We start from the raw sequence: 26,161 nt of genomic DNA, 5'->3' as shown, positions 1-26,161 counted from the left end.
AGTGCGGAACTGTAAAATCACGTCTTTATTGTACAAATTCACTCAATGAATGTCTGATCTACGGAAGCCCATTCCTGCCAAAAAAACAGAAAACGTTATATTGACCATGAAAACTAAACTGAATGAACACAATATTCCCAAAGAAAATATTAATTATGAGATTAAATGTTATATTGAGTTGAATAATTGTGGTTTTTAAACTTTTTTTCTTGGAATTTCGACGTTTTAATCTCAATTTTTATGAGTGTTTAATCATAAATCTAAATTCTGAGATTAAAAAGGTCATACTAAGAGAAAAAAACGCAACATTTCTGAGATGCAAAGACAACATATTTTATAGTTATGACTTTTATCTCACAATTTTAATGTAAAAAAATATAAATTATGACAAAAAAATCAAAATATTGAGATTTAAAAGGTCAAAATTGAGAGAAACAAACTGAAATTACGGGACGAAAGTAAAATTCTGAAATAAGCTTAGAAATTTTTCTCATAATTACATTTTTTCCTCTTTATTTTGACTTTTTATTTGAAAATTATGATTAAAAGTTCCAATTTATCCCTTTATTTTTTTCATTTAATCTAATCATTTTGACTTTTTGTCTGACTTTTATTATCTCATAATTATCTATTTTCCTCACAGATTAAATTTTTTATCTAATAATCATGACTCACCCTGGGATTTTCTTTTCATCAGGGCTAAGTCTTCATCATTTTTTCCTTTATTGGCAGAATTGGGCTTCCATACCTCCCACTACCTCCCTCCCCAAATATATGTTGCAATCTTGCCCATTTCATTAATAATCTTATAAAATGAGGATTTTATAATATACAAAGCCCTTCTTTACAAGCTCAGGCGTCAATTAATGTCATTCCCGTTATAATGTTCTCCCCTTGAGTCCGTACAGGAGCGAAATGCAAAGACAAAATCACTGTTAAAAAAACTGCAATACAAATAGTTTTTGCAGACAAGTTCTCAAGAGTCTCAAGTTCTTCATCAGTCACATTTCAGAAGATAAAATGGTTGTTTCCAACTTATTTGGTGGCTTCGATCATGACTCCCACTTTCAGAAAGAGTTCTGCAGCCACTAAAAGTCTTCGTGTGTCCTTCTTGTTTGGGGTAAATGTCAGATGAAGTGTCATTCTGGCTCGGCACGGAGCCACAAGTCCTCGAGTTTCATCACTGTTTAACTCCCTGACCCGTCACACAGACTGTCCCTGTGTGAGCATGTCTGTGCAGTGATCACAGTGAGATTATACAACCTGTGCACCGAGAGACAGAAGGAGGTACAGCTGAAGTCTTAGCAGAGATGATGGATCGTCGGGAAAGTATTCAAATGAAGCTGTAATACCACGTCCATGTGATCTGAATGAAGTGTGGTAATAAATTCATATGATAACAAAGGAACATAGATGAACGTGATATAAAAATATGCATTGTAAAAGACCGTGTCACAGTCTCGCTCACAATGTGAAAAATTGCACTGCAGCTGATGAAATGTGACTAAAGTGAAGCTGTGTGTTTTTTTTTACTTTTAAATAATCATTCAATTGGACTGTGGTGATGATCATCAGTCCCCTGAGAGCTTCTCCCTGTTAGTTTAATATATTATCTCTGTTAATAATTAACCGTTTTGATGCATAATTTACCAATTCACCACAAAAGAAGACAATTTGGAGGCAAGCGGAGCGTGAAATCTCCACGTTAAAAGCCCGACAGTTGGACTGCCGTGCTCAACGATGTGTTTTTCTCTAACGCGAGGCATTATCACAGCTTACTTCACAGCAATACACAGAAGTGAAATGACTTTGTTCCTTCCTACCAGCGTCATTATTGTACACGGTGACAAATCAATTCACACAGCTAAAACTTGCTTAAGTACCATGACTGAAAACAAAAAAAATATGAATATTAAATGAAATGCTGGCGGATGTTGAACGCAAAATGAACAAAAATCAAGAATGGGTAGAGCATGTAGTGGTTTATGCGACTGGTTATCCTGGTTTCCAGTCATGTAATTAAGAGCTCATGTTGTCAAGAAGGTCCGCTCCCAGGCGTAGGGATACGTAGCAGGCAGAGTCCAGGCAGGCTATAGGTTCTCTCCAGGTTGGTACTGTGGCTCTGTGGATGTGAAGTAGTCCTCCAGGAAGGACTGGAGGTACTCGAAGGTCGGCCTCTCATCCGGATCTTTCTTCCAGCAGAGCTTCATCATCTCGTGCAGGGACTCGGGGCACCCCTGGGGGCAGGGCATGCGGTAGCCTCGCTCCACCTGCTCCAGCACCTCGCGGTTCACCATGCCTGAGGAGGAGGCAGAAAGGTCTTTATCACTCTTTTTTAAATAACTTTTTGTAAATAAAGTTTCTTTATTGATGTATTTCATAGTTATTTTTTAAACAATAGAGGTTTTAAGCATACATAAGTGCCCATCACAGTCTTCAACAGAGAAAAGAGGCAGATGCTATCATTCGAGAGGCTCAAACTAGAGAATATTTGTCTTTTTCTGAGTGATAGTCATCTAAATAGTTAATAGAATAGGTCCACATTTTGGGAAATATGAGTATTGCTTGCTTGCTGAGACTTAGATGAGAAGAGGCACCGCTCTCATATATGTTGGCTAACTTTGAAGCTACAGCCAGGAGGAGGTTAGCTTAGTTTAGCGCAAAAACTATGTACATACACATACATATATGAACCTAACACTAACTCTTCCTGATTATAATACTGAACTTATCAGAGTCCTATGAAGAACTACTAGCAGATGAAGACAGCAGTTACAGACGTAGTTTAGATGCTACTGTTTGAAACAACAATGGTGGTTCCTCAAGAGGTTAGCATAGCTGCTTTAGCATCTGTTTATGACATTGAAAGAAAAGCAAAGAACAGTCCTGCCGGGCCTTTTTCTGGATGGAAAAAATGTTTTCGCTCCTCTCTGGACGGATTTCTTTAAGAGTTTGATTCACCAACTGGCTTCACTAGTGGTCATACTCTCACACTCCTGATCTGATTGGTTGAAGTTCGCCATTTGGTAGACGACGACAGATAGATGATTAATCCAATCAAACACTGGCCAAGTACTTTTTGTGCTGGCCATTTTCTAAAAAGGCTCCAATGGCACCTCTCCTCGAGGGGTGAAACCGTCAACTACAACATAGGGTACTTTAATGGTAGCCGATGATTTGGCAGATTAAAGTGTACATGTCCGTCTCAATTTTAAACTTTATTAATAAATACTTCTCTCTCAATGGACTGATGTATTAGTGGCTTCAGGGCTACATCTGATCGACAGTGGAGCTGTGTGAAGGTGGTGCAAAACCCTGCAGGCACTGCTCCCCGAGGCAATATCAGTCTGGCAGATGGTTATAAACAAGAGTGGTGTTCAATCTCCTGATCGTCCTCCACCAGATGGTCTCATCTAATCTCAAATGTGTGTGTGTGTGTGTGGATGTCACTATTCCCCCTGCAGAGGCATAAACAACCAGTGCAGACAATGTCTGACAGCTTCACTTCATCCTCCGACATTAACGAGAACGCCAGCTTGTCGTCTACTGACAGACGGGAAGCTGATAACTCCGGCCGTGAATCACCGCCCTCAGATGCCACCTTGACCTCACGTTTATTATTTTTTTTCCCACATCCGGAGTGCGTGTGTGTGTGGTGTCACTGTCACTCACCTGGGTAGGGCACTCTGCCTTTGGTGACGAGCTCGGTGAGTAAGATCCCGAAGGACCAGACGTCTGACTTGATGGTGAAGCGGCCGTACAGAGCTGCCTCTGGTGCTGTCCATTTAATGGGGAATTTAGCTCCTATACGTGACGGAGAGTTGTGGAGAGGAGTGGAGAGGAGAGGAGAGGAGAGGAGAGGAGAGAGGGGTGAGTTCATTCCACTAGAGGGCGTAAGCCTCCATTTCATTCCTTGCTTCCAGGAAATCACAATGGTCACAGTGACCCACAATGACATCATTAATCACATCATTCTTTGGTATTCAGTTTCACACAGGCCCAGAAAAGGCTAACGGCACTCAAATTCAAGATTTAGGGGATGAAACTGAGCATAAAGGAGATTATCGTTTGGCGTTTAAAGGGTCAGTTCAACAATGTTAAACCAAGGTCACAACAGGGGCTTTCCACGTGCCAAATAAAGATGATTTACCTTCATGCAATTTCCGGGAAAATAAATAACAAAACACAAACCTCTGCTCTATAGAATGTGTCTTACTAACTTAGTGGTTGTCCAGTGATTTAGTTTATGACCAAATCACCTGCATACGTAAGGACATTCCTGTTATTCTCAGCTGTATTTAACTAAACTAAGATGCTGTCTAAGGGAAAAAGTATCCCTGCTAATCGTTCGCACATTAACTTTGTCACTGTGGGCATGTTAGTCTGCTGATGTTAGCATTCAGCCTCATCACCGCTGTGCCTTAGTTCAGACTCAAGACTCTTTTGAAATTTCACTATATTGACTTTGTTGTCCATTAGTTTTTGATTCCACCAGAAAAACTCTTTTCTTCAACCCTTTTTGAGTGTGTGTTTAGCTTGTATTCCTCCGTTGTGTTAAGGTGGAGGCGGAAATCTCAAACTTGTGGTAAACACAACTGAAATGCACAGCTAGATGGTTGTAAGGTTGTAATTTGGGTGAGCGAAATTCTCCCAGTGGGTGAAAAGCGCAACTAATCAGACGGAACAGCAGCATCTGGTTTCCGCGTTTACCCAAATTCACCGTGATGGCAGACAACAGGGAGTCGTCCTTGCTGTGAGGTCACTGCTCCATCCATTTCACCTCATTCACCTGCGACTCAGCCAGGTATAAAGAGTGCGTGTGCGCTCACCTTGCCTCGCCGTGTACTCGTTGTCTTCTATCAACCTGGCCAGGCCAAAGTCGGCGATCTTGCACACCAGGTTGTCTGCGACGAGGATGTTGGCGGCACGCAGGTCCCTGTGGATGTAGTTCATCCTCTCGATGAAAGCCATGCCGTCAGCGATCTGCAAACAGAACGTTTGACAGCACTTCGTGACGGCCGCTTCGGCGAATAATTTTTAGCTCGGCGCGCGAAAGACGAGGCGCACAGAGGAGGCTGACAATGAAAGAACAGAAGTGCCAAATCTGGGAGAGGAAGACATGTTTACCCGAGGCTGTCGTTCTTTTTTTAAAAACCAGAGGCTTAAAATAGAACAGATAAGCACAGATGAATAAAAAAAAAAATGGATGTTTGTGGTTTGTCTCACCTGTGCAGCCATGTCCACCAACAAGGGCAGCTTCAGGAATTTGCCGTCACCCTCTTTGAGGAAGTCGAGCAAGCTCCCTATTAAAACAGAAACAGGGAAGTCATAAACGCTGCAGGACAGCCGTGATATACTGCAGGAGCAATAAAAAGAGCCGCGATACCACCTGCATACTAATGTGCTCCTATATGAAATGTTAAATATCTCAATTAAGGCCTCCATCCTAACCATACCTGGCTGGAGAAAATTAAGCTGGATATTAAATTAAGCTCGGCTGTGAATTGGTACGAGACTCATCTATTGAGAGCGGCGGAAAATGTAACAGCAGTTGTTTCAACAAACTGCAGGCTTTTAGACACGCTTGCGCACACAGAGGCGTATGTCATAGAGTTAACATTTACACACACATAAATCTAATTACTCATAAAAGCCTGAAAAAAAAAATTATCGCATCGCATTGCAGCTGAAGCTATGAAAGCCTCCCACTAAACTACTGCAGTTTTCAATTAAACATCCCGGTTTCAGGCCTCGGGGAACCACATGGGACTCTCAAGGACTTTCAATACGTTCAGCATATTAATTAAAACACCCATAAAATTTACATTTTCCCTTTAAGGAAATCACCGTGCATATATCTGACATCGGTGCCTGGAGAGCCAAGGCCACGTGATCAATTTGCGCCCAAAAGTCTTGCCGAGGCTTGATGCTGTTTTGCTTTTCTTTAAAAATAGACCTCATCAGTGTCACGTAACAGGAAACAGCTGAGTCCTGTTACTCTCCAGAGCCCTCATAGAATCAGCTTAATTGCTCATCCAACATGCCAGTCTGGAGCTTGTCACAGCTTTCTCAGGTATGTTTACCTTTCGCCATGTACTCCGTGACGATGTAGATGGGCTCCTCAGACACCACGGCGTAGAGAGGCACCAGCTTGTCGTGTCGGAGCTTCTTCATGATCTGGGCCTCTTGGAGGAAGGCCTCGGGCGACATGGTGCCCGTTTTCAGCGTCTTTATGGCCACCTTGGTGGTGCCGTTCCACGTGCCTGCAGAGACGAAGATGGGGAGAGACGAGCCCACGGGCCGCAGGGGTAATCAGTGTTGTTAATGGGGGCGGGAGCAGGACAATATCATTAATTAGTTCTTGTAATTACTCAGACGTGTGCTGTCATGCAGGCGCTCCTCCTAAAAAAAGATATACCAGGGATGAGTAGATACGAGCTCACCGTTAAAGAAAGAATCAAAGGAGACATGTTATGCTCATTTCCAGGTTCATAATTTTATCTTTGGTTACTGCTAGAACAAGTTTACATGCTTTAACGCTCAACAAGCACATCAGTCTTCTCATACTGTCCAGTTCTGCAGCACTGTATATCACCTCTGACTGAAACACTCCTGTCTCTTTAAGGCCCCCCCATCAAATACCTCGTCTCCTCTGATTGGTCAGCTCACACACGCCTGACCCAGTACCGCTAACAACAACAGCAGCTGTGCTAAATCAATTCCTCCTTGCCAAACTAGCTGCTATGCATAAATTATGCGAACGTGTAACATGGTGTTGTCACCAAGTCAGAGAATTAAAGGCGGGACAACTGATGAGGCGTTTCAGGGGCAGCGTTTTCTGTAGGAGAGAGAGGCGCTCTGTTGGTGCAGGACGATTACTGGATGATTAATATAACATGAAATGTATCTTTAGCTGTATTGTGTTTTGCCTCTTTTTATGAAATGAATTAAACCCAAAATATGAGTTTAAGGTGTCAGAGAGTGATATTAATGCTTTTAAACTTTAAAGATAGAAGCCAAACACTTCCGTAGTAGTTAGTATGTTAACAGTTACTGCGGCTTCTTCTTCTTCTTCTGTAAGCATGATAGCTCTCCTTTAAATGGTCTGGAGCTGTTCTCCTGAGAGAGATGATCTCTGGAGATTAAGATTATACAACAAACAGAGGAAGCAACTACAGGAAGTGGATAACTTCCCCCAAAATAGACACAATAAATATAGGCTTCAGAGTGTTTGTGTGAGTTCGATTTATGCACATAATTGTTGCATTTCCTAAATAAATCTGGGATGGTCTTGTGTTGACATAGCTACATAACTACGACTGAACACTAAACAAAATGCAAGACACCGGGGAAGAATTGTCTGAACATGTCGCTGCACGCCTCGTGCGTCTTCCTCTTACCCATCCAGACCTCTCCGAAGCAGCCCTGGCCCAGTTTGAGCTCCAGTCGCAAGGACTCGCGGGGGATCTCCCAGGCGTCTTTAGCAAGCCCCTGGGTCTGAGGCTTGACCGTCGGGCAAACCGTGGTCAGCCTGTGGCAAAGCCCGTCGGCATGCTCTGTGATAAAGTGAGATCAAAAACCGCTACATTAAACCCGGCAGGGCAAGACACACACACACACACACACACACATACCCCAATAAGAGTCTTTGAAGCAGCAGGATGCAGACGTTTAAATCCTGTCTCTTTCATGCATCGATTCATTCCATTTGATGTGGATGAATTTATACTCTTATGCTAACTGTGATGAAATATAAATGAGATGAAGTGGCTTTTATAACACGGCGAAGCCCTCTCCAGAGCCGGGCTGAAATGGAGTCGGATCGCAGGATTTTAACCTCGGCGCAACCTCGAGGCCGCAGACGAGGGAAGGAGCTTTGAAATCATAACTGCCCAATTGTTATTAAAATTACAGCCTATTCATCTCCCTTGGTAACACTTGCGGTGGCACAGAGCGGCGGGTGCGACTGAGAGTAATTTTCAGGTGTGATGAAAGACGGCGATGAATAATGAAGGAGCGAGGAGTGAGCGGGAGGCATCGCACCCTGCATACCTGTGTAGTGTTTGACAAGCTTCTGTAAGGTGTCAAACTGTGCCCGCGTGGTGATGTAGTATCCCCCGTTGTCGAGCTTGCGGATCTTGTAGTGTTTCACGTTGTCTCCTTTGGCTTCGTCCCAGTCTCGTATGGAGAGAGAATACGCACCTGGAGGAGAAGGGGGGAATGTTCAGTGATTGGGCCCTTTGCTGAGTGTAAAAGCTGCAGATTTGGGACGAGACGCTCGTTCCATGGCTGGTTTTTTTACTGCTTCTTATCTCCCAACGATGTCGTATACACAGGGGCTTTTTTGTTTCTGAGTTTGGTGTCGCCCCTGGCTTTAAACGCTCTTCTAAGAACAACTTTATAGCCGATGCATCAAGAAACAAACTCATAAAATAAAAGTTCGGCACACTGCATTGATGGCTCTCAATGAATTTCATTACTCTGAGGCACAGACGTCTGACAGAGTTGGATCTACAGTGGCAACTAACATTCGATTAATGGTTTATTCAATTAAAGGCTCATCAAATATTTCTCAGAGCCCAAAGGGACGTCCTTAAATGACTTATTGTATCCAAACAACATTGTTCAAAACCAAAAGACTCAAGGCACAACAAGCAAATGACTAACTGGTTGTTATACCTATGATGTTTTCAGTTTGACTCTAATTAAACTGAAACATTGTTCAATTATATCATTTATTGGGAGCTAAAAAACACGTTTTCTTGGCATTCTCTTGATTTTGTACCTTTACTTTTTCGGAGTTGTAAGTAGAATAATCTCCCTTAAAAACGTGATATGTAACATCTGCAGCTTCTGTCTATCAGAAACAAAAGACATTTGCTGAGTGTTGTGTGGGGAGGGCTAGAGAGAGCCAGGCCTTCTGGAGGAATAAACACCCATATTCATGTCAGATCGGCTCAGAGACGACTTGATAAACATTTGGGATTAATAAGGGGATTTATCTTCACTCCTGTTCATCAGCCTGACTGCAGCAGTGATATACAGCGGCGACCTCCATTGTTGGGTGTTTATGTTCTGTAAGGCTGACTGCCGACTGGAGCTGGAGGTGAAATGTTAACTTTGTGACGAGATTCCACAGAGGAGACTCGAAAGAAAGCATGAGAACCAGAGTCTGAGGTGAGTGCTGAGCGTACTGAGGGTTTACCTTAATTTAGAGTTGTACACTTGATATGGAAATGTGGTCAACTGATCCCCAACAACCATTTACAGCTGCCCTGACTTTACATCTAGCGCCATCGTCAGGTCAAAATGGAAATGTGGCAAAGACTTGGACACGTGGCTTAATGTCTCCGCTGCAGACATGCTGTAAGATAGCGAGCTTGCTTTTGCCTAACTCACGGTTTAAATACTACGACACCCATAATCCTCAGATGACGTTATGGCGAAGAAGCGGGTCAGACCTAGAATCTTAAGGATGCCTGAATAAGTCTTCTAAGTGATCATCACCTTTCGTAGTTTCACTTTCTCGCACCAGGAAGGTTCCTCGGTTGTTCCCCGGATTCAGCAGCAACCTCTCAGCGTCCTTGCGTCCCATTTTACCAAAGTACCACCTATCAGGAGGGAGCGAAAACATGAAAAAAAATTGCCAAACTCGAAAACCTAAGAGCATGAAAATCACATTATGAAGCTTGATCTGTTTCGTCAGGCTCTCTGCCTGTTACAAGCCACGTGAGATCGGATCATGCCAGTGCTATTAGTCTCCTGGTGGAGCCGCCGTGGATGGAGTAACGAGGTTATAAGGAGACTCACTCTTCAGCCTGGATGGAGTCAGCAGGGGCCACGTAATTGCTCGGGATGTAGCCTTTCCTCCCCGTGTTGATGGAGCGAGCCTCCCACCAGTCTCCCTCTCTGCAGGAGGACGTTGACAGAGGAGAGACGAGACAGACGACTCGTTCATTTCACAGTTGAACCAAAGCCTGGTGCTCACACATGCTGCTATGATTTATATTCTGGATGAGAACTGGTTAATAATGATAACCGGTTAATAATTTACAGGGTTCAAGGGTTTAAAATTAACCCCACTGCATTCATTTAAGCCTCCAAATTTGAAACAAAAACCGTGAACTCAACATGTGAGGCAGGACTGGAAAGCCGTCACAAAGGGGGATTGAATGAGACTAATCTACTTTACATTACAATGCAGTAACCTCAGGCGACATCTCTGCCACAGCCTGAATTAAATAAAAGATTCACCACACTGTGCAGAAAGCCGGCGTCAGGAAGCCAGTTGCAATCACACTCATTCATGAATACAGACACACGAGGAACAGGTGCAGTTTAAGATTACAGGGGTAAAAAGCGAGGAGCAGGGGAAACTAGAAGGGTGCCTACGTATTGTTGATGATCTGGAAGCGGTCTCCTTTTTTAAATGAGAGATCGTCAGATGTTCGAGCTTCATAGTCGTACAAGGCCACAAAGAAGGTAACACCACCTAGTGAACAAAACAAAAACAAAAAAACAGACTCATGTGACATGAATAAATACCTCGTGAGCTTGTGAAAGCTAGTAAACAGAAAAAAACAGGCTGCGACGCGAGTAGAGGTCATTATGATGCTTTAGAGGGACCATATCAGGACACAGAGGGTTTGTTTTGTCTGTGTGTGACCATTCAAAAGGGCGATTAAAGAAGATAAATCTGTCTCGCCAAGGTCTGAGAGCTCGTACTGTATTGATTTTCTTTGGCTCGTTATTCTGTATTATGAGTACTTCGCCGGCAAGGATGTATGACTGTGACTAGACTCTACAAAGACAGATGATTATACTCAAGACCAAGAGTCAAAGAAGAGTCAGTAAATCAAACCAGTTATAAGTAGAATAATCTCCCTTAAAAACGTGATATGTAACATCTGCAGCTTCTGTCTATCAGAAACAAAAGACATTTGCTGAGTGTTGTGTGGGGAGGGCTAGAGAGAGCCAGGCCTTCTGGAGGAATAAACACCCATATTCATGTCAGATCGGCTCAGAGACGACTTGATAAACATTTGGGATTAATAAGGGGATTTATCTTCATTCCTGTTCATCAGCCTGACTGCAGCAGTGATATACAGCGGCGACCTCCATTGTTGGGTGTTTATGTTCTGTAAGGCTGACTGCCGACTGGAGCTGGAGGTGAAATGTTAACTTTGTGACGAGATTCTACAGAGGAGACTCGAAAGAAAGCATGAGAACCAGAGTCTGAGGTGAGTGCTGAGCGTACTGAGGGTTGACCTTAATTTACATACACCAGTTTACGGCTAATGGACAGTAATGTGGCTGTTTAGGGCGAATAAACACACCATCCGAAGTTACGTGGTGTAGGAGCCATGTAAAAATTTGCCACCTTCTAACTTCATACTCAATACAAACAGGAAGGAAGCATTTCACCAGAGTAACCGCTAACAGCTGCTAACTTTAGCTGCCAATAACTAGTTAGCTCGATTAGCCACACATCTAGTGGTGCGGACTGAGCTGTTGCTAGCTGGTTAGCATGCTGACGTCTGTAGATATATCTGCAAGACAGAACATAGACATCATAATGTCAAAGCATGCTGTAATTCTTACATATCTTATCCTTAATGTCATCACATTGGTACAAGGTGTTCACATGAGCTCAAATTAAACATTAAAAGACAGAGTTGAGTGAATAAACGGACAGCCACCCCATGTCAGCATCCTGTGACACATTCGGCCCACTGTGCAGCCACGCACCCCGACAGATGACATTCATATACCCACCGCTGACAACAATGCTGTCAACAGTAATCCCATTATCTCCTGTTGAAAGCAAATATCATGGCAGTGCCACCTTAACCCCCCCCCTCCTCTGGGAGGAGATAATCCAACATGGAGGAGGATTACAACCTAAATCCCACTGAAACAGGAGGGTTCAATCTCATCTCTTTGCTCTCTGGATCGCTTTAAGCTGCTCAGGCACGTTTAGAGCGATCAGAGCTGATGGCAGGACCAATGTCAGATCTAACAAGGAAAAGCTAGTTAAAACAACAATGACAGGGGCATAAGCTGTGACACCGGCATGGGATCAGGTCAATGTTAAGAGTGTTTGCATGTTTTAGCCCATTTACATGAATAATCCACATTACTGCGAGCCATTCTCCTTGCTTTGAACTTAATGCTAACAACATTTTTTGTTTTATTTTGTAGTTTAGTTTTTCATTTTCATCCTTTTTGCTGTGTGGCCATGTAGTTCTAAGTGTAGACTGGTTAGAAAAGTCATGTAGCTCATGTTAGCTAATTGGTTAGGCTCAGTGCCTTTGAGCTAAATGCTAACTTAGTTCTTCCAATGACAACGCTAACATGCTAAAATCTATAAGGTATGTTTACAGTTAGACTTTGCTGTATTCTAGAGTTACTTATAGAAAAATGCATAATAAAATGCCATATATATGTCCAAAAATATTTTGCAACCGTTAATTTAGTAGCATTAGCATTAATGTTAGCGATAGATACTCATGTTTTTAGAAAGCAACATTTGACGAGGAGGAAATTCCATTTTAGTGCAAAAAGGTGATTTAAATGTGGTGTCGCATTGTGTGGGTAGCAACTTCTAACTGCACACATACCTAGCTAGCATGCAAACATTTGCTAATAAACATTAAACACAAAGTACGGCTGTGGCATGTGCTTTGTCAGAATCCAAAGATTAAAACGGATCACTAAAGTTATCATAATTCATCCTGAGGGGGACATGAATGTATGTATAAGAGTTTCTGTCAATTCAACCAGTAGTTATTGAGAGATTTTGATTCAAATCCAACAATGTGATGCCAATACATTCACTACATTCATTAGGATGAGTCCCTTGTGAGCCACAAACATGATTTGAGGTCAGGATAAGAGAAATGTTTGTCTTGCTCGTGGCAGAAGAAGAAACGTCAGGGGATCACTAGTTATTAGAATTGATCTTTGTGAATATCTGAAGCAAATTTCATGGCAATCGGTCCAATAATGGTCAAGATATTTCACTCAAAACCAGAAAAATGTCAACCTCATGCTGCTGATAAGTGGAAATATATGAAATCACCAAAGTCAGTCGGCTTTATTGTGAACAAGCAGCTCAGCATTTTTTAAGCCAAGCCGCTAGCATGACTCAAATTGATGAAAAACATGATGGATTACACATCCGCAGTCAAGTCAAGTCTCTACCACTTGATTTAAATACATATTGAATAAAGATATTGTATTAAAGGTTGAATACCAAACAGAATTATGGAAATATTACCACAGAGAGCAGACTGAAGAGGATTACCAGTGGCCGGCTGGATGATAAGAAAACTACATTCAACAACTCAAAACCCAGTGGCGCTCATTAAAACATGTGGTCAGCAGTAAATGAATGGGCTAAAACATGTGCATTAAACATTAATATTAAACATTAATATTAACCATTAGATTATTTCGCAACTCACTTGAGACTGCACCAGAGAAGGAGTTGGACACTGGGCCAGAGAAGGAGGACGACGCCCCTCCAAAGGGAGTCATGGCAGATGAGGAGCCGCCAAACGGCGTGAGGGTGTGGTTGAAGTTTACAGCCCCAGAGCCTGACGAGGAGGAGGGAGGCTGATTCTGCTGCAGCTGGGTGGGATCCGGTCCGTAGTGACCTACATGAGGTGTGGCGGCGGTGGCGTTGGGGTCGGACCCCGTGGAGTTTTCTGGCCTGTGCTTCATCCCTTGGCCTTTATCCTCTTTGCTTTTTATGCAGCCCATTGTCTCGTCCTGCCTGGACAGACAAAAAAAAAAAAAAAAAAAAAAAAAAAGTTGTCAGTTTAATGTCAGAACAGTGAAGACGACATTATATCTTTCATGACTCGGCTTCACTGTCCATAAATGAAAAGCGAACGGCTGAGGGTGGCGTGGGATTAAGGATTGCAACATAAGGCCTGTAGGAACATGCGTTATGAAATGAAAATGTAATGACCAGATATTAATATGTGAATCATTTTGTTGTTGTTGTTGCTGTTGCAAACGCTAAGATTATAAGCCATGTGGTAACTGGGACATAGGGGTGAATGTTAAATCCTCTCTGAATCACGGACAACTCAAACATGTACACTAAACTACAAAGAGATTCAAACCCACCACAGAGAGGTAAAACAACTACAAAGAGACTCAGAACCATCACAAAGAGAGGTAAAACAACTACAAAGAGATTATAAACTACCACAAAGAGATAGAAAAACCACCACAAAGGAACACAACATTACAACAAAGAGACACCAAACAACAACAAATAACATCTCTGATTTGTTTTTGTGTCTCCGACAGAAACAGTCAGGGTGTCTAGATCATGAATGAGGGTCAGAGGGTCTTTTCCAAAGTTGTACCCAGGGGTCCACTGGCTCGTGATTCGTCCACGCCTCAGCCTGACCACGCTACAAGATTCAAAACATCGGCGCGTCTCCATCTGTGCGTGGTTGTTGTCATTCCTTCTCCTAACATAATTTGGCCGGGCTCACGCTGAGGCATTCTTTTGTGAGGTGAAGGCCCGGAAAATGTGGAGACAATCAGACACGCTCGTAAAGAAGTCTGAGCTCGGGGAGATCTGAACGTTTTCGTTCGCCAAGAACAACAGCTGCTCCAGGACTTGGACCTGGTTAATTGGCGTTGACACATTACAAGACAGTAAAACAATAGAGGATTGAAGTGAAATCGGAGCTTTCATTCAGTGTGGAGAAGACGTGGAGTATGAAAGCAGACTGAATCAACACGGTGCTACTGAGCAGCGTTGTGGCACGGCTGGTGACGGGAGTGACGAGGGCAGCACTTCATTGAATTACAGGGTCACAATCATGCGTATCTGCTGGTGCAGCGATACACCTTTCACTCGTTTCGGAGCAGCGGCCTTGATTCGTCGAGGTGGGAGGGATTTTTCCGCATCGAGGGTTCATCGAGTTCTTCGGCTGAACTGCCAAGGAAATCAACAAAACGGGGACAAACCGCAAAACCCTTCCAAAGATTCAGAACACTTTGCTCAAATAAAACCCCACAACTGGTTAAATTGCAGGTTACAGCTCGCGCAGCACACTGGTCGGCATCCACAGAACCATTTTATGAGTGGTCACTCGCTGGAGATGTGTCAAAGCAAAACAGACTTCTTAAAAACGTCTTCAAAGGAGTACGCCAATAAATCTAATCTCAGATGTTCGAGCCAACATGCCGAGAATGTTGGCATGGAAAACAGACTTTTTCCGAGCCAAACTTTCCTTTTAACCTCCAGATAAAACCGGTGACATGGAAAGCCGAGGTCTCCACTCAGCGGCTCGGTCAACGATGGTGGGCTTGTGTGTGTCGTCATCAAACAGACGAGAGCCTGGCCCGTTGGCTCGGCAGTGAACTTACCACGCTATAAAACACTGGACACTATCCCAGGAGTATTTGCACTTTAATGTGAGGATGTTTTTCCCTTCCAGAAAGGAGACATCAGCCATTTCACAGAAGTGACATCACCGTTCCAAAATTATCACAACTGCACAAAGACTGGGCTGAACTTATGGAGCCTTCTGAAGAGAACTCAAGTTCTTCTCCGACAAAATACAACACCACATTAGCATGTTGTCATATAAGGACTAATGTTGCCTTAAGGTGCCAACAATGAACAGTACTGTTATTCTCATCTTTCTCCGCTCTGCATTACCTGCCATCTGTCTACTGTCAACTATAACAAGAGGCATAAACATGCATCAAAAATAGCAATAAAAGAAAAGCAATACGTTCAGACAATGACTGTGTAAAAATACCAAACATTTAATGGCCAAAACTTTACAGAAAATAAGAGAATGTGTCTGTTTTTAGCCATGCGGTCCAGACAGAAATACTTCGATGACTAACCAATGGATTGCCGTGAGATTTGCTAAAGACATTCAAGGTCCCTCGACCGGAGGTTTTTGAAGGCCTCCTCAAGGGGCCTCCAAACAGTTTTCGGGAAAAGGCTCATGGAATGAAAGTGAAAATATATCGAGTTAGTTATCAAAAGGAGATCACACAGAATAGCCTACATGTGGGTGTGTTTTTCCAAGCTTCATCTCGGGGGAGGCCCGCAGTCTCTCAGACTCTAAAAATGAATTCTAACGACGTTGGTGATACTCTGGCTTCTGCTTTGTGCAGGGCTGCAGCAGGGTGCAACTATTCAGGTCGCGCATGAATGGAAAAATCCTTCTACTGTGACTAAACATTGTCATAACCTGTGCGCCTGAGATTTATTTGTCAAAAAATTGAGATTGTCACAACTTCTGCGTGTGATTAAAATGAAGAAAACATGTTTTAACTGTTTACAATCATTTACATGATGTGTTTAGAAATGTAATTAAAATGCCCCCTATTGTTTTTAAGTGTTACTGTTGTTGACATGTCGATGTTGCATAGAGAACTGGATCATTTCTGTTTTCCTTGGAGTAGCAGCTACCAACAGCAGCAGACAAAATGTGTTTATTCATTCATTTACGCCAGAATGGAGACGTGAAAGCAGATAGTAAATGGTGCCAGGCTGCCAGCCTGACTGAATTGCTGGTCAGCCTGCTTTTTTCCTGGGAGACTTTGTGCTCGGATTCAGACAAAAATTGCACAGTGAAAGCGAACCAATGTGTACACTGATGGTGTCGTCATTCTGTATTCATTACATAGTGCAATCAACATTTACCTGATAATATGTGATCAAGCAAAAACCTTCCTACTGGCAGTTTAAATAAATAGTCAATGATAAATGTTATTGAAAACGCTATAATGGACTTCAACCTTAAATTTCAGAAAAAAGCTGAAGCATGAAATATGATGCATGGTCCGTCATCATTATGAAGAGCTGAGCTAAAACCGCTTATCGAAGATGAAATGAGTTCTCCAGGAGAAAATGGAAAAGAGGAGTACATTATTGCCTTTATGCACATAAAAACACAATATCTAAGTCTGATTCCCACCAAACCCCGGGTGATAAGTAAAGCACTGCGAAGCAGCAGAATAACTCCCATTAGTGGCTGTGTGGGCATGAAAGAAAATGATTTAGATTCTCGTCTAAGAGACAAACAGGAACAGGGAAACAGCAGGTTGTTTGAATGAGGGAGGCAGACAGTGCCAGCTCCACCAGCTTGAGCTACGAGGAGGATTATGAGGATGGAGGATTTAAGCTAAGAGGATAATGACAGAAAACAAAAAAAAGGGGTAACCACCAGGCCGAAACTGTGCCAAACGCGGACCTGTAGCGACCTTCAATATTTGTCACATTCGTCTGGAAATGCCTGAACGGGGAGATGTGTTTCAGGACTGAAGGGGGATCTCTGTTGGTGGGCTCTTACAGACTCTTGGCTGAGATGAGATGATGCAGAGCCTCTGAATCAGCTCGTCTGACCCTCTGTCAGCGCCGTATTCATGAAAGAACAAGGTCTGGTCGTCTGTATAATTCATATATCACCAGAAAGTTTGGGTGTCCGAGCCCATTGTAAGAAACAAGGAAGGTCTCTCACACAGGTCGTTCTTTTGACAGACAGCTAACTCAGCAGACATATTAGCACTGTAGGTAACACTTGCAATTAGCGACCTACAATTACCAACATTAGCATTGACAGCTGTTGCAAGTTCAGCATCAAACTTCCTCTCTTTTCTCGGCAAGATCTGTCTTCACTGGTGGAAATCAAGGTCATTTTTTCCAGCTGTACACGGTTTCTCGCCGCACGTGTAAGTGCACAGGCTACGACACTTCATTTTCATTATCGGTTAGTTAAATTAGATGATGAACTAACGCCGTTGCTTCTAGATTGGTAAGGAAACAGCTGCTGGTCTTTTAAGTTAGGTGAAAGAAACGGTTGGCATCTCCTTGTTCCTTACAACAGGAACGGACACCCCAAACTTCCTGGTGATGTGCTGCCTCCAATTTGTATAAAGATGTCCCTAATCTTGCATATAGCACCTTTAAACCAGCCATCCATCACGTGATGACTCCATGGGGCTTTTTCCCATACTTCATGTTGCAACACCAAAGTGAGAATGAAGCCACCCTGAGGTAAGAACGTGTCTTCAGTGCAGACGGAGTTTTACGCAGGTCTCTTCGGTTCCAGCGCAAGATAATTCCTGAACATTGCAGCCACGAGACCGAAAAGGAAAAAATCTGCCTCGCTGCTAATTTTAGCAACTCATTCTCATTGCCGACAACATCCCAACTGCCCCCAGGACGAGAACATGACCTACAACAGCACATTGCACGCAAGCCTCCCCGAGCCCTCCCGGTTGCACCACCTAGAGCCACGTAGAGACAAAGGGAAACTCTTTTTCCAGTCTGAATGAGGAAGTTTACGGGACATCCCTAGAAAACAAACACGTATAAAAACCGAGGCTCCTTCCTCTATCTGATCGGAGAGGCGCGGCGCCATTGTCTCGCCGCTGATCCCCTCTGACAGATTGAGACGGAGAATGAGGACAGAGTGAGCTCCAGTTTTTCATTCAGCCTCAATCAAAGTGAATCAGAGCAGATTGTTTGAAATGATCCGGCACTACGGGCAAACATTCCTCTTTCTTCAGCCGACACGACTGTGAAATCTTACTGACAAAGACTCTTTTATTCAACGCTGGCAGAAGCCTTTTCTTTACTGTAACTACAGAAAAATTACTACTATTACATTAGTTTGTAAAAAAAAAAAAGAAGACCTACTGTTCATCTTTCACTCCTGAAATGTTAATCTCTCTCTCTACACTTCCAACCTACTAGCATATTTGTTTAATATTCCTCCTCCAGGCGGGTCAGACTGCTCCAACAGGAACGGTACAACTAATATCTGGAAGGGATTCGGTGTCTTCACGAGGCAGATATTTGCCAACACCTGTCTGGAACATGATAACTACCCCAGCAGGTAGCTGGAGGGTGAACACAAACAGAGCGGCTGTGAGACACTTTGAAAAGGATTATTATCTTTTGGAATTGGCAAGACTTGATTTACCCAGAGAGAGCCATGGCAGCGAATCTCCTGCTTTCATACGCGCATCTGAGGCCTTTGGAAAGCCCTTTTTGGATTAAATGAGTTTTATTTTTGCCTGTAAAATGTCATTTTTTGGGGGGTGAAAAGCCCTGTTACTCTAAAGAAGTGTTTTACTCTTTTGCTACACTAGTTGAACAACACCACAGCCATCGAGCCCTTATGTCCAAGTCGTAGAGGCAGATTTGGCAGCGTGTGCACACAACTTTGTATCATTTATAAACACACAACCGTGTTCCTCTGTGTAGCGTCACTACAAATAACCAGAAAGTAGGGCGGCACGATTAACTGAAGTATAATCAAAATTGTACTACGTCTAAGTTCCAGTGTTTCAATAGAATATGTGACAAAGCAGGATTATAACCAAGTGCTGCAGAGACGTCCTGACCCACAAATCTTCTGTTGAGACAATAAAAGTCACATCATCATCATCATCATTTTTACAGTTTGAAATGCGGAAATGATCCGTGTTGATTAGATCCTGCGCACAAAAAGATAATAACTTCTACAGAGAAGTAATGAAGTTTGACGCGTGCAATAAAAGTTAACGTTGCAAACCAATAAAACGCAGGGACGGACCGATTATTGTGCTACTTTTGCGCTGATGGAGTGTCTGTTTGTGGTCACAACTCTTGTGGTCGCTCTCAAAATATGGGATATGGGCGTTTTATGGTGGAGGGATTGTAGTTGCAGAGGAGGAAAGGGGCTGTCTGACGGCGATGTGAGGAGCCAAAAATGTTCGAAATATAGTTTATATTTAAACGGATATATACATTCTTACGTGGGCCTTCTCTTAGGTGGCTGATATTCGTCCTGCAGCCGGTACTGTAAGTTGTTAATAACAGCAACTACTTGGCACTTTTGCTTAAAACTGACTAATAGTCTTATCCGATTATGAAATACTTACACATCAACTTTTTTTTTTTTTTTACGATTGACTAATCCACTAAATAAATCTTTTTATTCAACCCACTTCCTGTTATTATTCAAGTTCTTCCAGCGTGTCCTAAGAGCCCCCCCCATTCCTTGCAAGAGGTGCAGCAGCAACCCAAAAGTAGCACAGGAAATACACAATAAACACAAACTAAATGTATTAGCCGAAGTCTGAGAAGGCTCCAGATGTTCCCCCCTGAGGGACCGGGTCCTTCACGAGCAGCCACAGTTCAAAGTCCGCCCCGACCTCTCTCGTCCCTGCTGGTTTCCACCCTAAAATATACGTAGTTTTAAGGCCTATAGCAGAAGCACACTTGCCGTTTTCCGCTTCCCCCTTTGTGTGCTCATATAATCTTGATTTCAGTCGACGCATACCTCTGACAGAGGCTTTGGAGCGAGCTCTGCACACTAAACCAAAAACAGACCGCTCGTTTCCATCATCGGCAGCTGGGGGAAAACACTTATCTGAACTATTCGAACCGGCTGTCTGCGCTGCGGAATCCAAACTTTACATATTCTTCTGTTACAGTGATAACTCTGACCTGCACCCTCCTTATCAGCGACCTGCCCACGCTTTCCTTCCCTCCCGCTCCGACCACAGTGTGAGAATTCAGCACAAGGCTTCACAAAAAAAGCGCTGATAAGACGAGACGAGAGAGCTCCGTTTTTTTTTTCTTCTCTCTCTCGCGCTCGCTGATAGATACGACGAAGAAGTTTGGGAGGGTCGAGCGCTCATGGTTCAGAATTTTAAAGAAGAGCTGCAGAGACAAAAGTTCAGTTGAGCGTGCTGACAGAGCAGGATAATCCAGATTTACGGTCCCGGCAGTCAGAAACAAAGAGATGCCTCTTTCTTAACTGGGGTTCACCGGCAAAGAAATGCACAACTGGTGGGCCTGATTGCTTATCGTGCAAAATATCAGGATTTGCTGCATTTCTTTGCTGCAAACCCGCTGTGACTGCTGTGTTCAAGACCTGACCCAGAAATTGACTGTATCAGGACCAGAGCTGAGACTAGCTTTCATGTGGTTTCGGTAGCACGGCTTAAAAAAAACCATCACTGATTCAAGCTCCTCAAAAATGAGGACTCTCTATTATTTCTTACTTTAAAAAAGGAATCTTCGAATCTTTTGCACTGTTATATGGGAAAAAAATAAGCATTCGGAAGGGTGATTTCAGAGTTAATAATCGTCGTGTCCACATTTTAAACTTCGTCTGCAAATAGAAGCGAGGAGAGAAAAGACACATCTGAAGTAACGCCGTCGGAATCAAACGGGTGAGGTTACAACACAAACTTGTGAAATCATGAAATATTCATTATCGGACATCCATTATTGAATATCTTAAGTCACTCTTTTCACAGGAGAATCTGACTGAGCAGATGCATTTTCAATCGCTCCTTTGCATATCATGCATTATAAATCAACTGAACCCTGAATCTCGAGTATATTTTGGTCCTTTAAGCATCCTGCTTGTTTAAACAGCCTCCGCTCCCCCCCCCGGGGTTTAGATTATCTAGACTCTAATGAAGTTGACATTTGGCCGGATGACAGTCACGCAGCCCAGCTGAGGGCCACGACGGCGGACTTCCTCCATCCATCACCCATCAGGTCTGAGTGAAACGCTGCCCAGCATCCCGCCGGACAGCCGTCGGCAGCTGACGCCGCGGCTGCAAGACGGGGGAGGACTCTCTGGAGTTTTCGCTCGGCCTCAGATCTGGAACAGATGCTGCCTGCCACCATCTACCGCATTCCTCTGATGCCGAAGGGTTAAAACTGAGTCTGGAGGAATGTCATGTGACGATGCTTCAGAGCGTCTACGGGAACATTAATGAGCTCATAATGAGGTTTACACTGCGATGGGTGTGGAGCTCTGTCGCAAGCGGAGACAACTCAACTTGGCTTGAGAGCGCGCGACTGTTTCGCTCGAAAAAATGTAGTAGCCCGATACCTCACGCTCGCTTTGAGATTTGAGTTGATGTTATCCCAAATTTTACTTGAGCTTTATTTTGTGCCGCCACAGATCAGACATCACAGGCTTTTTTTCTACAGTAACAGGTCTTCTGGGAATACCTGAATGCTGGCACCTGAGTCGGGGCTAGGTGTGAGCTATTTTTGGGAGTCTGAGCGTGGCGGCAATCATCAGTTTGTCAGCACATAACAGGGTCGAGTGTTTGAACTGTCAACATCAAACAGAGTGACTGTAGGAGCCATGTGGTGGCCTGGATTAGGCTGGAAAAACGATATCCAAACCCACTTCTACCACATTCTGACTGTCTGTTTTTGTTCTTGTGTGTATTGTACTGCCGGTGAAGGATTAATACGCCCAATCAAATCCTTGTGTGTGAATTCAATGGATTTCTGCTGCAGGGTTTGAAGAGCTTTCATTTAGTAACGACAAAGACGCCTATTCCATTCTTTGTTGTGGTTATATTTGTCAAACGTTGCCGACTTATTTGAAGGTAAATCTTACAAAAAGTAATAAATGTTTAAGGTGCAAAGTAGGGACGTTTAATGTCCACTCAAACCTGGGAAACCACCAGGCGGAACCGGTGTCTTATCTCAACCCAGTCACCAGAAGAAATGTAGCTATCATCGAGTGTTTCTTCTGGTTTCAGTTTCCAATTTTACGTGTACTTAAAGGTGCAATATGTGAGAACTGACCACCTGTCAGAAACAAACAAACAGGGGGGACAGCAGCATATCACTAGAGTAACCGCTAACTGCTGCTAACTTTAGCTCAGTTAGCCATGCAGCTAGCATTCCAAACTGGAGATTGGGGGAACTGGAGGGTGTTTACATGACGAGTACAGGAGCTTTAGACTGGGACAAGTCGTGGCTAGCTGGTTAGTGTGCTAACTTTATTATACATCTTTGCAAGCAATGCATAATATGTGATAGCTAGTTAGCTGTGCAGCTCGTCAGAGTGTTTTATGGAGTAGTTCAGGCCCGGGGGCTAGTTGCTTAGCACGTTAACTTCAGTAGACATTTCTGTTACACAAAACATCCTTGACATTAAGTCAGAACTGCATTTCTTCACGTTCTGCTGATAATCTTAGTTTAGTTTTCACCTTTAACTCTTGCTACAGAAACATGTATTCAGTAGCCGTCCTGAAGCTGTCCAGACAGAATGTCAGCAGAATCAGCTGCTCCAACGCTGATGAAACATCACAGTAGCGGTGTCGCACCGATCTCACTCACCAGATTGGTGTCAGCTTGACACTGACCCCAATAAGCTGTTTGGGGATCTGCAATTACGTACTAGTTTTTTTGGTCAATGTCATTTTAAGAGTCAGTGTTTTCATTGTCAGTTACAGCCATTCAGTCAGTGCACGTGGTGCCTTCAGTGGTAAATTGGATTGTAAATTCGGGGCTCAGGAAGCACTTTCAAGTCTGAAACGTCCAGACTCGTGAAGCTTTTATTGTCACATCTGAAATGTTACTGTAAATGCTTTATACACCCACAGCTATCAGTGTATACCGTCACTTTGTTTACTCTACCAGCTGTTCATATTAAGGTTGATTACATAATTTGATCCTGATTAGTTCATTCTTGCTGATTTCAACACCAGCAAACTATGGCGGGATCGTTTCATTTCAAATATTTGGGTAGATTTTTGGTAAATGTGTAGATGAAGCACCAGGTTATGTTGAAAATCGAACATTTCTTAAGGATTATATGTGCTCTAAACTCTAAGCTTCTAAGCTTGAAAGCATCACAGTTCATATAAAGCAATGTCCAAAATATGTCTGTGTTATCTTTTTCCAAACCTGATCATGTATGATCCGTTTGAGAGTCACAGTTCAATTGTAATGTGAGCATCTGTTGATAAAAACAAATATTTACAAAAAAAAAAGGGTTTGGGTGTTGGACCTGCTGGATCTGAACATCCTGACTTGAGCTTACACTTTTAAATAGGCCATATAAATTAGGACTTGTACTGGTGAGCGATACAAACAGGAATTCAAATCTTTCTTTTCATTCCGACACTATTAATCACATGAACTCGCCCTGTGGATCAAAGGCACCGTCCACTCATCGCCTCTGCAGCCAGCGACGACTCATTTTAACACCACGCAGCTTAGAAAAAAACACGGCATTCCCCCTTTAACTCACCGGCCATGGGTCATACACTAACATATGATTCAGTCACAGCTGTGTGGAGGTGCAGAGCTGCTCAGGAGGAGCTGGATCCTTTTACGCGAATGATCTCCGGTCAGGTTTGACAGTCACAGTCACACTCTTGACAGGAGCGGAATAATACAGCAGGAGCACAGAGTGAGGACAGAAACTGTGACTCAGCTGTTTGATCAGTTAGTTTGAATTCAGACTGACATCACCTACAGGGCCCCAACCTCCTCCTCCTCCTCCTCCTCCTCCTCTGACAATAATCTGAATCAGCATGAGTCAAAGATGGGTTTGATATTTGACGATGAGGTGGCACTTTTGCATCAATGTGACTTTAAATTAATACAATACGTGGACAGATGAAAAAGGATAAAAACAGACATGAACATCAATCAAACCTTTGTGTTTTCATTTAGGTTTTAAAGGAGCATTACGTAGTTTTGTGGAATAAAGAGAAATATCTACATTGAGGGTTATTTTTTTATGCCTAAATGCACTAAATATGCAAACTCTTTTTGTTATCATGGCCAAATAAACAAACTGACCTCAAAAAGGACAACACAATTTAGCTTTTACTTACGGTTATGTGTGGCGGACCCTGCCACCTTTGTAGCTTGAAACTGCTTTAAACCCTCTAATAACAGCTGGAAAAAAACAAAAACATAAACACGTCTCAGTTTGTATGCAAAGATTTAAATTCTGGGATCGAAACGGCACAGCGCTCCTTTAACTTTTAACATGTCTTTTTTCTGCAGCATTACTCCTTTAAATGTTGAGCTCTCTGGTGATTAAACCGCCTGTTATTAATACACATATATTTTTTTATGGTATTAATCTGTAGCATATGTGTGGAGTGGTGACCTTGCCCCAGTTTAAAGTATTTATCTGCTGTCTGATATGGCTGCACTGATATTCCAGAGGGACTTGGAGCACATGCTGTCTTTTCACTGATATCTGAAACAATGATTCAAACACAGCTGCTGATTGATTATAGTAACACACACACACACACACACACACACACAGATATAAATATATATCTGTGTGTGTGTGATCATGAGACAGCTTCAGTCCTTTGTTGATGACAGGTCAGACAGGCGAGCAGCTGCCTTTTCGGCCCATCCTCATCTAATCCTCTGACAAAGACACGTTTCATTTATGATTTTCTTTACCTTCACAAATCCTCCCTCTTCTTCTTCTGCTCCTTCTTCTTCTTCTCGTGTTTCCTCCCCCTTCTTTTTGAACCCTCCCTTAATCTGATCCAGGAACAGACATTTAAAAAAAAAAAAAGGAAAAAAAAAAATCCGAGTTATTCCAAACGGGACCGAGCCGCCTTCATCCTCACTTCATCCATCCAGGAGAGCAACTGTGAAGTTAAATCAGAGCGGTGTTACAGTGTTGACGGGTGGAGGAGGAGGAGGAGGAGAAGGAGGAGGAGGTGGAGGAGACGGTCATTGTTGTCACACAGGAGGAATCCAGCCAGCATGTGCAGAGGAGAAGGGAACAAAAAAAAAAAAAAGAAAAGTGAGACCCTGAAGTGTCCCAGCTCTTTGTCGCCGCTCTACTTCCTACTACTAAACTTACATTCACCCCCACCAACACCACCTCCACACAACAACATGGCCGACCCTGCCTTGCGGGACTGGAGCCACACACACAGCTGGATAGACGCGGATACCGTCCGGTACAGCTGCCGGTCCGGAGAGCAGCGCGGTGGACGATCCGGGGAGGAGGAGGAGGAGGAGGAGGATCATAAAGAGATGGTCACGTGAGGGAGGAAGAGGAGAGGAGGATGGTTTCATGTGGAAAAAAAAAGGAGGACTGGAAGCGACCTCGATGTGTGGCGTCCTCCGCCACAATGCAGATCTATGGCGCCCCCTGCTGGTGAAGCGGCGATACTGCAGCTGCACATCTGCATCTCTTTAACATGTCGAGCTGTCGTAACCGGTGAGGGATAACTAGCGTCAACAAATCACACTCCGGAGAAGACATAAAGACAGTAAAGATGTTAGAATATGTCTTAAAAGTGAAAGCAACCCATACAAATAGAATTTAAAGTCTTAAAGTGTCTGATGTTAAAGGGGCAGTAT

General features: G+C 43.3%; 1 protein-coding gene across 6 annotated transcripts; it reads right to left on the bottom strand.

Moving 5' to 3' along the window:
- Nucleotides 1-7: 7 nt before the first annotated feature.
- Nucleotides 8-25,927, bottom strand: LOC115570137 (tyrosine-protein kinase yes). Of its 6 annotated transcripts, none has more exons than XM_030398467.1 (13): nucleotides 25,244-25,927; nucleotides 24,652-24,715; nucleotides 13,467-13,777; nucleotides 10,393-10,492; nucleotides 9,811-9,909; nucleotides 9,508-9,611; nucleotides 8,053-8,202; nucleotides 7,401-7,556; nucleotides 6,084-6,263; nucleotides 5,227-5,303; nucleotides 4,830-4,983; nucleotides 3,673-3,804; nucleotides 8-2,299 (listed from the first exon to the last, which is right to left on the bottom strand). In XM_030398467.1, exons 3-13 carry the CDS (start codon nucleotides 13,762-13,764, stop codon nucleotides 2,091-2,093), a joined length of 1,659 nt encoding a protein of 552 aa, XP_030254327.1. In that variant the 5' UTR covers nucleotides 13,765-13,777; nucleotides 24,652-24,715; nucleotides 25,244-25,927; the 3' UTR covers nucleotides 8-2,090. The 6 variants fall into 6 exon arrangements, with proteins under 6 accessions (XP_030254327.1, XP_030254329.1, XP_030254328.1 ...); XM_030398469.1 differs by having other exon boundaries at nucleotides 13,467-13,773; XM_030398468.1 differs by lacking the exon at nucleotides 24,652-24,715 and having other exon boundaries at nucleotides 25,244-25,437; nucleotides 25,656-25,927.
- Between the last annotated feature and the right edge of the window lie 234 nt (nucleotides 25,928-26,161).

Source organism: Sparus aurata, chromosome 19 (assembly GCF_900880675.1).
Source record: "Sparus aurata chromosome 19, fSpaAur1.1, whole genome shotgun sequence".
In the NCBI taxonomy this organism is placed as follows: Eukaryota; Metazoa; Chordata; class Actinopteri; order Spariformes; family Sparidae; genus Sparus; species Sparus aurata.
The sequence above is the reverse complement of the archived record's forward strand: the minus strand, read 5'-3'. Positions and strand labels throughout refer to the sequence as shown.

Excerpts from the sequence above, each read along its gene's own strand:
- LOC115570137 (XM_030398463.1), bottom strand. The coding sequence starts at position 15,917 with ATGTCTTTAGCAAATCTCACGGCAATCCATTG. Across the intron at positions 13,778-15,885 it reads AATCTCACGGCAATCCATTG|GCAGGACGAGACAATGGGCT; the intron begins GTTAGTCATCGA and ends TTGTCTGTCCAG. Across the intron at positions 9,612-9,810 it reads GACTCCATCCAGGCTGAAGA|GTGGTACTTTGGTAAAATGG; the intron begins GTGAGTCTCCTT and ends CCCTCCTGATAG.